Genomic DNA, 15,586 nt, shown 5'->3' on the forward strand with positions numbered 1-15,586 from the left:
CCTTATTCCTATGGTTTATATTACATCGATATTCTGCAATTAGAACCATCAAAATATACATACATTTTTGTTACCATAAATGAATTGATTTTTCAGAAACTCCTTGCAATGCAAATTGTGTATATGTAAAAATAAGCTGAAAAAAGCTACACAGGATGCAGATGTTTGCTGGGCTGTATGTAAAGCACCCAGAGATTTTGTTCCTTACCTTATGATATACAAATCCATACAAAAACAAATCAACTGCATATGAGATCTAAAGGCTAGGTGGACTCTATGAGGTCTTATAAATAACAGAGATTGTTGTTTAGGGGCAATTTCCCCCTCTTCCCTTTAGCCTCCCCGAGTCGGCTTCCTTCTTGCAGAAGCTGATCAGGTGATGTGAAGTAAATCTGCCTACAGCACTGTTTATTTACAGGACTTGAGGGTGAGAAAACTCACCTGTGCCTTTTTTGGATCCACTTAATCTAAAATTAATCAACATTAATTTGGGGAGGAAAACTGCCAGAAATGCTGATTCTGTGACTATGTTCCAGCAGTCTTCATCCTTTAAGAAAGGACAAACCACACTGTAAATTCAGGGTGTCACAACTCTAATTACCGTCTCTCTCTTCTCCATGCATGAAGTACTGGAGAATTGCCTGCTAAATATACCCACCATATCCCAGTCAAAACAAGTTTGGAACATGTTGTTTGTCTTATTCTGTTTGTCTATTACCTTGTCAGCAGTGAAATAAACTCCCACGTAAAACATTCCCAGTTTCTGTAATAAATTGGAAGGTGTTGTTGCCTTTTGAAATAAGACTACAGTATATACCCGTATATATTTTTTAAAAAGCAAAATGTTCTGCTGGCTGCAAACCTAACAAACAAACACTCATCACACAGTTTGCATCACGACTGTTCTCAGTAAGTTTTCATTAACAACAACAAAAGGGTGCAGTACTGCAGCTACTTCAGCTGACTGCTAGTTCAGCAGATCAGCAGATCAAATCTCGCCGGCTCAAGGTTGACTCAGCCTTCCATCCTTCCGAGGTGGGTAAAATGAGGACCCAGATTGTTGGGGGCAATATGCTATTTAGTATACTGTCTTTGGTGTAAGCCACCCAGAGTCCTCGGAGACTGGGCGGCATAGAAATATGAATAATAAAAATAATAAAAAATAAACGTAGTATGGTCCTCTTTGGGTAAGAAAAACCAGGCATAAAAGTATAGCATTTATACATACAAGGTTGCTCCCCTTAACCTGGCTGAACTTGAAAAGAGGTTGCATCTGATTAATATTTGGAAACACCTGGAAATTTCAGGCTGTAAGATAAATGGGGAAGTAAAAATAAAATCCCTGAGGCAATAATAAATCATTTCTGTACCACTACCAAGAAGGAAAAAGGAAAGGTTGCCCATGAAGCCACTGAGACAGTTGAGATGACTGTCTTAAAGGACACTTTATTTTGCCAGTCTAACCTTTCCTTTAAGAGGATTTAGCAATTCAATTGCAATTCTAAATTTTAATTTTTAATCAAACATGCATGCTTACTCTCAAGACTGTTTTCCCTTGAAATAATTTAAAGCCATAGCGATGCCATTATGAATGACTTAAGTTTTATACAAGTAGGTTCCATTAACGAATTTCACAAATTGGTCACAATATTGTAATTTACAGAATGTGAAGTCACATGTCTAAGGGCAATTGAATCCAGTTTAACAAAAGTAGGCAATTAAACATTTTAAACATAAATTGTATACGTTTAATTAAATACTCAAATAAGATTAAACGTATATATCCCACATGTACCTACTCTGTCCTGTATTCTACATAGTACTTCAAAATGAGCCTCTTCTTTTTTGAACTTTGCTTGGACAGAACCTTCCTTTTCTCCATATTGCACAAACAACAACTAGACTCTAAAACCCCAATGGCAACTGTACCTACGCTTGCCTCAACCCCACTCATGCTAACTATGCAGTAATTAAATTTTGGCTCGCATTAAACGTGACCTGGTATGGATTTAATTAATTGCACTAAATTGAATTTTGCATTATTCAAAACCCACAACCTATCTATATATGAAATTAAAATTTGGAAACTTCTATCTACACTCCTTAATGGGTGAGATCAAATCCTGATGATACTCAGAGGTCTACTTGAACCCCTAACCAACCAAGTGTTACTGATGTGTTGTCCCAGTGCCGAATGGCTTTTAAGGTCTGCATGGGGTGGAACAGGCTTAGGGTCAGCCGTAGCAGGACTCAATGACTCTAGTTCAAAGATCAGCTGTGTCTGAATATTTGGCATCTGTAGTTTTCAATGGGTTTATACTTCCCCAATTGCAATTGCTGCAAACTCAGAAGTCTCCCTGAAACTCACGACACTTGCTAGAAGAGCAACTGGCAACCATGATCAGGAGGGCTTTTGCACAAATATATCTTGGGCACCAACTGCACCTTTCCAAGTCTAGCATACTCTCACTGTCACCCACTCACTGTCACCCATGCCTAATTTACTTTTCATTCAGATTAATATAATGTACTCAGTTGTAGGATTCAAATAATTTAACAACCGGTTCTCTGCCCTAATGACCAGCTGGGTAGGCGTAGCTTGGTGGTCATGTGACTATGTGGGCATGGCCAACTCAACGTCACTCACGTCACGTCGATGGGCGCTTCACCTTAGCTGTTACAATGTAATAAGGGTTAACAAGAGAGGCAGTTTCTGTAAGCAGGGCAATAAAGATTAGGCTAGAAACAACACCAGAATGTTTCCTTCCTGCCTTCCTTACAGGATTAACCCTATAAAGTGGAAAAAAACAAAAAGAGATCTCGTCCAACAACCGGTTCTCCGAACTGCTTAGAAAGTTAACAACTGGTTCCCCCGAACAGGTGTGAACTGGTTGAATCCCACCACTGAATGCACTATACATGGAGCTTTAAATCCACTTAGATGATACAGCTAAACAAAATGTCCCTGCACAAACAGGATTACATTTTGTACAATCATGTAACAGCTCTGTTCTATGAGCTGCACTGATTTACCAATGTGCTACTGAATGCAAAGTAAGGTCCTGGTGACCTATAAACCCTAAATGACTTTATGAGTCGACTTTTGTCCTATGATCAGGTAAGATGATGGGCATGCTTTGGGTGTCACAATTAAAAACAGTGCCATCTTGTGGCATGCCAGAATCATGACATTCTATCACTACCTCCACCCTCTGGAATACAACCATTACCTGGCACTAACTTTGAAAACCCAGGTTTTTAGAAATTATATAAAGCACAGCAAAGAGACTAGAGGACAGTATGTTTGTGGCCCTGACTGGTGGAAAAGATTTTTCTTCCCAATGTGCTTTTTTGCCTGTGTGGTTTATATTGGTTTTTATGCTGTTTTAACTTTGAAAATCACTAAAAGTCTTTGGATTTAATAATCTAAAAATCTAAATAAATAACATCTTGTCAATATAGGAGCCTGGATAGCTCTGCAGACAAGGCACTGTAATTTAACACCAGCTGTCTGCAATTAAAGTAAGTTCGAATCTTGCCAGGCTCAAGGTTGACTCAGCCTTCCATCCTTTCTAAGGTAGGTAAATTGAGGACCCAGTTTGTGGGGGCAATAAGCTGACTTTGTATAAAATATACAAAAGTATGAAGGCTATTGCTTAACGCCACCTTTTGATACTTCACTGTGATTTTTTTGAATTTTGACTACAGGATCATAAATCACTGTATTTGATGAAGTTTCTTCTCTTTCTCTAGGACAGTCTTTAAGCAATAGGACATAATTATTGTATTTCTGAACTTGCTTCAAAACATTCATGGGATTTTGCTTTACAGACAGGTTTACATATTTTAATCTTTTAGATACTCTTCATACTTAAGCATTCTGCTCATAACCACCTTACTGCAAATTATGGGGATCTACCACATCTGAACAGATTTAAGAATACCAAGAGCAGTGAAGTAGACAAGAAGATAATCTCCTCTTTCTCAAACACATTTTGACCCAGATTCTGAATTATTAGCTGCTTACTGATAGCTAGGTTAGATTAAAATTGCTGAAGATGAATACATGTAAGAGTAAAGCAATGATAATCAACAGCTGGAATTCAGGCAGTAAACTGGATTATTTGACAGATATACCATGGATTCACCACTGACTTAAATATCTTGCTGCCATGTAATCTACCATGACAGACATATAACTTGTTAAGCCAATGGGTGGGTGGGTAGAGATCTCTGTTTTTTCTTGTAGCTGGAGCAAGGAATCATTTTATTGTCTTCCACTGTTGCAATGGAATGATAAGATAAACAACAGTATATGATCATTTTCTTATCATACAACATAAACATTAAACTGTCAAGAAGCTCTTTATTGGAATTGCCAAATAGAAGATGTATTTCAAAGTATTCATTGATACATGGGCAATAAACTGTTCAAAAATAAATAATACGTGATCTCTACCATTTTGCTGTCTCATTCACTAGGGGACAATATATTTACCACATTTAAAATCAAGCTGTGACCAGAACAACCTCTTTATAATTTCACCATTAAAAATGATGCCATTTTAATTAATGTAGTATTTCATTGCTATCCTGGCAAAGAAGAAAAATAATATTAATTGCCAAGGGACTTTTAGCCGCCAGTCAACTCACTATATCCTGATAACTGCTAACAACATAATGTAGCTTTAGCTCCTATGTATCACATCAATGAACTTCTAATTGTTATAGAACACAATTTTATAACTTTAAGACATTTATGAAGGGGTCTCTCACGTTAGATATGAATGAACAGAGCAATTACGAATCATATAGAAAACAACTATTATTAACAAAAAACCACTGAGGAAAATTGTATATGTGAGTAATAATGTAACTGAAGTAATTTAGCCCCATCTATGATGCTTGGAACACATTATTGTAGATAAACCAATTTAGACTTGGCAAAAATTCTCTACTTCTATTTTCCTTATTCTCATTTTGCACAAATAAGGAAATAATAATTTGCTTGAAGCATTCTTACTATTTATTTTATAGGAGCCATGGTGGCGCAGTGGTTAGAGTGCAGTGACGCAGGCTAATTCAGCTCACTGCCAGGAGTTTGATCCTCAATTGCTCAAGGTTGATTCAGCTTTCCACCCTTCCGAAGTTGATAAAATGAGGACCCAGATTGTTGGGGGCAATATGCTGACATTATAAACTGTTCAGAGTGCTGTAAAGCACTATGAAGCGGTATATAACTTTAAATGCTATCGTTGTTGCTATTCCCATTTGTTGTCATAATCCTGTGATATCCAAATATGCTTCTACAGTGGTAATTAAAATATGCCTCTATAACTATCAGACAATATGTTGTGTATGACTCTAAATGATAATCAGAACAAGAAAACAAATAACAAAATAAGCAAGAACAAAGATGTAGATATCATGCCCATGTTTGTAAAAAAAGTTATTTCTGAAGTCAAGAGAATCTGTATGCTTCTTTTTATATATTAGAAAACATTGGTTTCATCTGTAGACAAATATAATTATGAAACATAATTCTACATATTAAAACATACTGAACATCAGCTGCCGTTTTATCCTTGTTCTGATGTTACAATTTTATATTTGGGCCTTCTAAGTATTTACCAACCTGTTCCATTCATAATAAAATTATTTCAGCATATATTTTTTGTGGTTCCTTTCTTCCAGCAAGATACAATCGGAAGTAAAAACATCTACTAATAAAGTATTTTGACAGTGATATATCAGTTATAATCTATTATTGTCTACATTCCCTCTGATAATGATTTGCTTTTGTGTCTGAATTTTTTATTTTATTTTACTTGGTTTACATGGCTTATTTGCTGCATAAATATCAGGCCAGTGCATGAAGTTGACAGACTGGACCCTAACCCTAACCCTTGCTACTTTCCTTCCAAGGAATGGTATTTTATATATACTGCTCAAAAAAATAAGGGAACACAAGCAGAAGACATCCGAGATCTGAATGAATGAAATAGCCTTATTAAATACTTTGTTCTTTACATACAGTAGTTTATACACTGCTCAAACAACTAAAGGGGACACAAAACTACTGTATGTAACGAACAAAGTATTTAATAAGGCTATTTCATTCATTCAGATCTCGGATGTCTTCTGTTTGTGTTCCCTTTATTTTTTTGAGCAGTGTATATTCGACAGAAAAATACTTAATCTCTCCCCTGGCTCAAGCTGATGAAGAGAGGAGAACTTGTGGCTCAGAGGTTAATACAACTGCCTAATATGCAGGCAGCCCAAGTTCAAATCCAAGTAAGGGTATAAAAACATCATATAAAAATAAAAATAATAAAATAATAAAATAATAAAATACCCCCCCCCCCCCCATCCTGGCGACAGCACATATTCATACAAGCCATGGGCTCCACCCCGCTCTGGGTTCCTCAGGTATATTATCTGAGATTGTAAATTTACCACTAATGTTTAATGCATATTATCTGAGATTCTAAAATTACCAGTGGAAATACACCCTTTGTATATATGACTGGCTCTTTTTAAAAGCATCCAAACTAGCATTCATGGTTATATTCTAGGTGGTAAATGTCTATGCACATTAAGGTATAGCGAGGCTGAACTGGATATGAAATGACGTTAAAAGACGATGTATTTTACCATATTTCAAGGTGTATGGAAGTCATATCGATCATATATAATTTGAGATTGATATTAAAAATGCATAACATGAATAACCCCTCATCATTACTAACAGAAAATATATCTGAGTAGCTGGGAATAATCTTTTAGCTTTTCAGGATATTAAAAGCATTAAAAATTCAATAAAAACAATCAATTTATCTGAGTTGATGTTTATAATTTGTCAATATTAATAAAATATGAATATTTCAAACAGGTTGTCTTTGCATTTTTAATAGTTGTCGCAATGAAGTAGATAAATTCATGTGTCCTTTTCTAAAAAAAGACTGATATTATGCTGATTATACTACGTAGATGTCCTCCTTCAGTATTATGTCCATAGACATAATAGACCCATTGTCCAAAACTTCAATTTCAATGTTTCTCCGAAGACTGACCATTAGGTGTAATTTTTCTTTTGTAGTCATAGCACATGGGAAGAAATTATAGTAAAGGAACAAAAGTTCATCAAATCCCATTTTAAGATTTTGTTGCTCCATGTATTTACAACTAACTGAACCTTCCACTAAAAAAGTAGAAATGACAGCAAAAGCATATACAGAAATACACATGAGAATCTGGATTCGTATTTTGTAACATCACATACAACGATCAGTGGGAACCTAACTATGGCAAATTCCATGCAGTTTTATTTTGTGAGTTGGAGTAAAATCGCATTGCATAATCCTACTGATTTATTCATAGAAATAACATTTGGCAAGTCTTCCACTAGAGAAAACTGTAACATAAGTAAACACACAAGACAATTTCTATACCTCTGTCTTCATACCCTTAGGCTATTTGTCAAGGACTTGCTTGCTTCAATTTAAACCAATAAAAAAAAATCTGACGTGTAGGACAAGTTTATTTGTGACAACACTTGCTAATGTCTCAGAAAAATTTGCACAAAAGCTCTCAACAAGACTACAAAAAATGAATATGTAAGGTTGAAGAATAAAAATATTGATATTTTGAAGACTTACGGCTGTCGTAGCATATGTTGCCCAAGGCACGCCCTGTTTGAAGAAGAATCTCCTGATCTTTACAGTTTAAGAGCTGAACCAAAGGTGGGATCAAGCCAGCATCTACACATGGATTCCGCATAAACTCTACAATCCATGGAAAGAGAAATGAAGATCAATTAAAGACTAATACCAGACCATGTGTAACTGATAGATTAGATGCCAAATTGTGATTTTAATATAGATTTTAATCTGTTATTCATTATTTTATTTTAGAATTTTTAACTGGATATTCCTTGAGTGTTTTTATTTGTTCTGGTCTCTGGTCTCTGATTAATAATAAATTTGATTTGATATCAACTAAGATCAAAGATTAATGCCTAACGATTATTTATTGGTAAGTTTGAAACAGCTGTTGTTTTAAGATGAAGTTTAAAATTTGAGCACCACGAGACTCTCATGTTTAGATAAAATGAGGATCTCTTATTCCTTCTTCATATCTGCAAATCCTGCTCATCCTGTTATTTTCAGAGGGTCTAAGTAAGGCTAAATCTGAATCCAACTCATAGTAATTTACTGCTTGAAAAAGCTTGGGGGAATTTTCATTCTGAAGTATGATTATTACTCGCTAGGCTTTGAGTATATACCTTGACAGTAGAGTAGGGTCTGTAAAGCAATAAATGTTTAACGTGCGCTGCATGCAGAATGAAATGCTAATCTTTGTAGCCATTTTAAGCCTTCCATAAAAGGGTAGATTTTAAAGAATGTAATGAATATGCAGCTTGCATAAGGTTGTGAATTTATTTTTTATGACCCTGAGAACTCCTAGGAATTGTACTGCCACATTTTGGCAATAAGTCAGTGATTAATACCAATACAATTGCCCATCTTTTGGGGCTGGAAAAAAATGAAAAAAGGAAAATCTGGTGCACCTGCCTTGTTTAGGTTTAAAATATCAAAAACCATGACCAATTCCACCTCATATCCTTTCTCTCTAAGGTGCATTCTGGCACAGGCTTTGTCATCATTAGAATACTTCCCACATTATCATGACATTATCAGCCACTATTTGTATTTAATGCATGCTCAATGCTTATTCTTGCAACTAATACACATTTCTGAAAGTATGTTCTTTTTGATGGCACTAGTTACTAGTGTAACATAAAGATAGAACTAAACAAAAACAGTGGAGAGAGAAAGAAATGGAAACATCCATAAAATGAAAACTTAAAGAAGTAAAACATACTGACAACGTGAGCTGCAAAACTGAAGATGTTCCAGCAAAAAAGGCTTTGTGGAAAACCTCACCATTTTTGGCTACTTCTGCTATGACGTTAGCTACTTTTGCAGTGCAGGAAGACTGCTGAGTCAATAGGCTTGCAAACACCGGGAGAATTCCACTTTTCTGGATTTTTTCACTTGTCTCAATATCTGAAAAGAAAGATATACAACACAAGATTTTGTAAAAGAAGATCACTGTCAGCTCTTTTAAGATTGTCTTCATCAGGAAACAGACTCCACAAGAAAACCAGATAAAAGCTTTATTAAAGAGGCTATATTAACAAAATTTGGCAAATCTGATTGGGGTTTTCTTCGCCTCCTTCTTATACCCGAGTGAGTGAGGAGCCAGACTAAATCTTTCCTAAAATTATCTCCTTTCCCAGGGCTTAAGGAATGCTTCTGCTTTTTGTTTATATAATGATTTCTGAATATGTTCCTTTCCATGACTCTTTGCAATTATTGAAACCGCTCCTCTCCTTGTCTGTCTGTCTGTCTGTCTGTCTGTCTGTCTGTCTGTCTGTCTTCTATCCATCCATCGATCCACTCACCTACCTACCTTTAAACACAATGCTACTTTATAACCCACTGGACTCTTTGTATCCCGACAGAAGCTTCTCCAGAGAAAAGAGAGGGCTGCTTTTTTTTCCTCTTCATCAACTTCAATCATTGTAATGAAAAATACTAAGGAGGGATATCAAAACCTGTCTCCAGAAAGGAATCCCAATTTATCATTGCGGAAATAATAAGAGGTGTCTTAGTTGGATCAACATTATAGACACATATTCAAAGACTGGTCAATCTATAAATGAATAAAGCAGGTAAAAAAGGATGGTTCTCAAAAGATCACAAATGATCTCATGAGATTTCAAACTACTTTGCTATTCTACTTATGACGTGAACCAGTAGTGGGTTTCACTCCACTACTGGTTCAGAACTGTGAACGTGTGCACCTGCTCGCTTTGCTTGTATGTGGTGCTTCTGCGCACGGGTAGAGCGTCTGTGATGACGTCCAGGTAGATGGGTGGAGCCTCCCACCACTGCCGCTACTGGTTCGCCAGAACTGGGGTGAACCAGTAGAAACCCACCACTGATGTGAATGTCTTGTAAGATTAGGCCACTAGCATTTATAGCCACCATGAGTCTTAGTCAAGGAATATCTCCATCTGAACACAAGTTTGAGGGAAACACATCCATGGTAACACTCCTGGAAATATAAAGTCTGTACGAAGCCTGCAATTCTGTTCCCAAAGCCAGAAACTCAGTGAATGACTTTGGATATGTGTTATCACTCTGTCTTAAAACCTCCACTTCATTAATTTAAAGAAGCCAATATCGAGTGCTACTATAAGGATTACAGAGGTAAAGTATAGCTAACATTTTAGATAGGAAAAAAAAAAATGCTTATTTTTAACAGCCAGAATAAAAATAGTGTATCAGGGCATCTGTCTACCAGAACATCAAGAAATAATTTGAAAACAAAATTAGGATGCTTTGCTCTATAAACATAATTTGTTGAAAAATACCTTAAAAATGCTGGAAGCTAAGACTGCATTTATTCTACTGTATTTGCATGTATTCTACTTACAAAAGAGACACAAAACCCTAAAAAAATGTGTTTGCAGACTCCAGTCTGCTTTAAATAATATGTCATGTTTCTTCAATTTTTCTATAAAGTCAAGACCAATATAACAGCTCTTCATTTTAAGTTACTACTGTTTGTTAACACAGTGTTCACATTGTGATCAGGATATCCATTTTCAGCTTTATTTTGGGTGGGTGGGGAGAATCAAAATTCTACCTAGTGCTATTGTTTTATTACGTTCACTTCTGGAAGCAGTTGCCTAATCTTATCTTATTTCATCATACCAGAGATCAGCTACAACATTGCTAGTACTCTGGCTTTAATTAAACTTGGAGGAAAGGGAAATGGCCAGGGCGTTCTCTGTTAATTTAAGAGTATCAACAGTGATCAATATTTCAGGTTCTTAGTCAGCCCTGCAAATATTCGTCCACAATAATTCATCAATATAATAGAGTCTGACATGCCCAACAGTACTACCTGTTGAATATATCCTCTACTTCAAATCATGTCACAAAAATTGTGAATGCCTTAGCATATGAAATGAAGAATATAGAAACAAGCATGATAAGCATATGAAATGTAACCTAAAATATTCCATCTTGCTCATAGCCGCTGCAATACAAAACTGAACTACAGAAAATTGCAGATGCGAACTAAGGATATTAAGGTACCTATCAGCATGTTACCTTCTGAATTTCCATCCAGGACAATTCATTTTTAAGAGTCAAGTATTCTTCTATGTATTATTTACTGTTCAATTTACTGTATAAACCAGCTGTCAAACTCCCAGCCCGCGGGCCGGATGAGTCACGTGTTGGCCATGCCCACACCCAGTTTAGCGAAGGGGAAAAAAAGTCCAAATACATCACATGACTACACCGTGACACCCCTGGTATATCCCACAGTTCAACTGCTTTTTAAAACTAACTAGACAACCTGTGCTCCATTGGGCCGTTTCATAGGGGTTTGCAAAAAGTTCCATGCAGATTAGGAGAGATGCATTGGGGCAGCATGTGTTAGTTAAGGGCGTATAACAGGTGCTGCATGGGTCACAACAGGTGCTATATGGGTCATGGGGATGGGGGCGGAAGAGGTTGGGGAAGGTGCATGTGTGGGTGGCACAGATTGGGGTAATACGTATGTAGTGGTATAGGCCAGGAAGGATGCGAGGAGGTTCCTTTCTTCCTGCTTCTCCCTTCCCTTTCCAACAGGCAGGTCAGTGGCTGCTGCTGAGTGGGGGAAAGAGTGAGGGATTGCGAGATTGGCTGGGAAAGTGTCATGGAACACTGGTAATGAAGATCACATGACTGCAGCAGCAGCCCAGCAGTGCAACAGCAACATAGCATTCAAGTGGCCACAATTTTCCCAGATTTCATCCTCTTGGGATTGATGGGCCCTGGAATTTTGGACACATTCTGTAAGTTAGCTCATTTGAAGTACCTTGGTTCAAAAAGTGTTGCCCTATGATGCACTGTTTTGCTCAGTTAAAGGTCATAATAACAGGAGTTTAAGCAATATATAGATAATAAAACAATACATTCACCTGAAGAGAAGTAAACATGTAACCAACAACATGAAATAGATTTCCCTGACGTAACAGAAGATACCACAAAAATATATCATTTTAGTCTATTATTCTTTTCTCCAATTCTTCAAACTGTTATGTGACAATGCTAGACTTTCTGGTGAAGTTATTTTTTATTTAGTTGAAAACTGAACTAGTGAGGCCACAAAATAATGTTCTATGACTCTGAAGAAATTAAAAGCGACTACAACTCTAAACAGGAAAGAAAGGAAATCTTACTGTATGTTGCAGTACTTGTCACTTGCACAAATTAAATGTGCAATGCTTTTATTTTCAACACCAAAGATTCCCCAAACCTATTGCAGGAATTATTATTCGAAATGCACAATCACCCAGTGTCACCATGCTCTTCACTGAATAGCTTTATTTATTTATTTATTAGTCCAATTTATTTGCCGCCCTTCTCCGTAGACTCAGGGCGGCTTACAATGCATTATAGCAATAGCCTGCATACTTTTTTGTATATAGGGCTTTCGGCCCCCCCCAAGCGGTGTTGTTCTATACAAAGTTGGCTTATTGCCCCCACAATCCGGGTCCTCAATTTACCTACCTCGAAAGAATGGAAGGCTGAGTCAACCTTGAGCCTGGTGAGATTCGAACTTGCACTAATCGCAGGCAGCTGGCAGCTAAGTGCTAGCACTTAACAGCACTTTAGTCCACTGCACCACTGAGGCTCTGTGTTTTAAAAACACAACTAAAACTAAAGCGACTTAAAGTTGAATAAGCTCTAGTAGAAAATTTCAGAGAAGGGGCTTTACTGATTTAGTAGATTTTGCACAAATTTAAGAGATAAGGCAAGGTGTCATTTTATAGAACAATCAATACTACATTCATTATTGCAACAGAGTCTAAAATTGGCAAGCAAAGGAGTGTTTGTTTTGGAGGGAGAAACTAGAGGGAGAAGTAACATTCTGAATCAGCTTAAGAATGTCTACTTTGGGTCTGGAAATTAAGATTGGATTCCCTTCCTACAACTTTTTAGTTGTATTTTCTTTTCTAACCCACACGCTTTTCTCTTAATGAAGTCTGGCGATAATTTTTCTTGTCAAATCCACTGTCGAACATTGAAAAGCTTTCAAATTTTGAAATCAAAAGTGTGATGTATTCAATTTAAACTGATTAAGAATAGATCAGAATCACGTTCGGGATAAAAGCTAGCACATATACTTTGCAGCCCAACAGTATTTTTTACATTAAAGTACGATTCTAACCCTTTTTCCTAATAAAATTCAAGGACCATTTATAGTGTTGCATTGTATGTATTATCCGTTTTTCTTCCAGGTACTCAAGACTGGATGCAGAAATTTGCCTTCTTATGTTTACAACAATTCTACAGTGAAAATAATTTGCTTAAGATCACTCGGGAGGAACTGGAAGCGTCGTGGCGAGACTGGCTGGAAAATAGCGAAGCTCTGATGAGCTTCGCAAAAATCCAGCCAGACAAACCGCTGTCCGGGGGTCTTCGGACCAGAACCATCTTGGAAGGACTGTGAAGAAAGAGAGGCGCCTCGGAAGACCAAGAGGAACAGGCAAGTTCCTCGAAGGGTCGGAGGCAGCTCTTTGATCCAGCAGTGGGGGTGGCGGCCATTAAAACAATCGCTCTAAGATGGGGCAACCAGACTAAGATTTGTGCAGGAGCGATGTTTGAATGGAGTATTGTAACTGGATAAGCGATTTGGCCAACTTAAAGGTAAAAAGAAACTTTTTAAAAAAAGCTTAAAAGAGGTCCCAGTGTGAAATAAGCAGCTAATTAGCACTTGGGAATTTTAATTGGAGGCAAAAGAACAAAGAGGAAGTTAAAAGACTAAAGCCCAAAAAAGAAAACTTTCTACCTGGACTCAAAAGTGAATTTGGAGAAATTAGAAATAATACAAGAAAAAGAAAACTGAGAGAAAGCATTTTTTAACAACAACAAAAAAAGATCACTCATCCAATGCCAGTTTGAACTTAATTCTCCCAAGTTCCAGTTTAAGATTATAAAACAGAGGTTGCTAGCACTGTCTCTTCAGGCACCAGTACATCCATTACTTTCTCACGTCACCTGAGAATGAATACTGTACTCTGTTATACACATATGGACAAGCACACAAACTTCTGAAATTGACGAATAGCAAGGTTCTCCATGATCCCACATAAGAGTCATGGGATGACAGATCTCACACTAGACTATCAATACCTTGTGATCTCAAATGACATTTTAAAGAGGTGGGGGGTCCTTGAACTATTATGCAAGCTTCAAGGCTTGAAAAGATTTCTAACTTCTAATCTAAGTGCATGTTTTGATTTTATAAAGCTATTAAGATTATTCATAATGCTAATGCTACATTTTACATAACTGTGCCACATGATTTTCCAAAAGCTACCTTACTGAGAGTCGAAGCTGACATTTCAGAGAGAGCTTTTATATACAGCTATAGAAAAAAAAACCCAGCCTCTAAAGAAAGTCCCTTCATTATCCTCAGTTCACTGTGAGTCATTCTTATATAAGCAAAAGTTGAAACTAGAAACTGTACCACCACAAGAAAGCTGCAACATTAAGTGGACATACGTTTTTATTCTGCTCAAAAGATCCTTTGCACTTAAAGCCACAAGAATTTTTTTCGTATACACTGGTATAGCCATGCAGACAAAGTTAGGAACAAAATTACTCTCCACATGGTCACAGCAATATTTGTGCAAGATATCTTGCTCCAATTGAGATTTTTTAAGCCAGTTTATTGATACCAAATATATTAATGGACTCTCCCCGGATCCTGAAAGCTGAGAGATCCATGGTACGACTCATAAGAACTGTAACCCCAAATTCAAATTTAAACTATTTGCAAGGTTATTACCAACCCAAATAATTTAAGCAATCTGAATTAATAACTGCAAGAGAGGAAAAGTTGTAACACATTTTAAAATAGGAGAAAATATGTTCTTCATCTTCTGTAGGAACCTAATTATTAGTATTCAAGGCTGCCTTTTATATGTCTCTTGGGTCGCTCTAGGTTTTCACGTATTCAAATGGCTTACAAGGTAATGAAATATAGACAGGCACATCTAACAACCTATAACAATCTATGAACCTAGGCCCTTCTTGCCTTTCAGGTTTTCTTATGCAGAAATCAGAGTTGGCACATATGTCATAGGAAACCTTTCACAAGGCTTGTAGGGTATTTGTATCTTCGGCTACTGAAACTTTTAGCGTCTCCTAGTTTGTTTTTATGCAGTAATGTTTAATTTTTAATATACCTGTGTACTAAGGATAGAAACAATTTTGAAAACCTGAAATGTTACAATATAGAATAATATAGTATTAAATGATAGTATGACTATGCTACTTAGAAGGCTAAATCTGACATACCCTGTCAATTATAATAATCTAATGTTTATTTGGACTAGGGGGGCTAGTACAGGAGCCAACTCCAAACCCTACCAATGATCAGATGACCTTGGCAGTGATATCTCTAGATGACTGTTAATGCTTACCGAAAGTCGTATAAAAGGCTGTACAAAATT

At 36.7% G+C, this 15,586-nt stretch overlaps 1 protein-coding gene across 4 annotated transcripts in view; it reads right to left on the reverse strand.

Annotated features, from left to right (window-relative positions):
- RAP1GDS1 (Rap1 GTPase-GDP dissociation stimulator 1) overlaps positions 1-15,586 on the reverse strand; it is an 80,049-nt gene that overhangs the window by 32,575 nt on the left and 31,888 nt on the right. For all 4 annotated transcript variants that reach the window (XM_070948504.1, XM_070948506.1, XM_070948505.1 and 1 more), the window contains exons 3-4: positions 8,946-9,068; positions 7,659-7,784 (exon numbers count right to left, since the gene is read on the reverse strand). In XM_070948504.1, the coding sequence (XP_070804605.1) occupies positions 7,659-7,784; positions 8,946-9,068 (249 nt within the window). The remainder of the gene's footprint in view (positions 1-7,658; positions 7,785-8,945; positions 9,069-15,586) is intronic.

The sequence above is a fragment of the Pituophis catenifer genome, unplaced genomic scaffold (genome assembly GCF_029215685.1).
Source record: "Pituophis catenifer annectens isolate HBS135680 unplaced genomic scaffold, rPitCat1.0.hap2 SCAF_8, whole genome shotgun sequence".
Classification (NCBI taxonomy): domain Eukaryota; kingdom Metazoa; phylum Chordata; class Lepidosauria; order Squamata; family Colubridae; genus Pituophis; species Pituophis catenifer.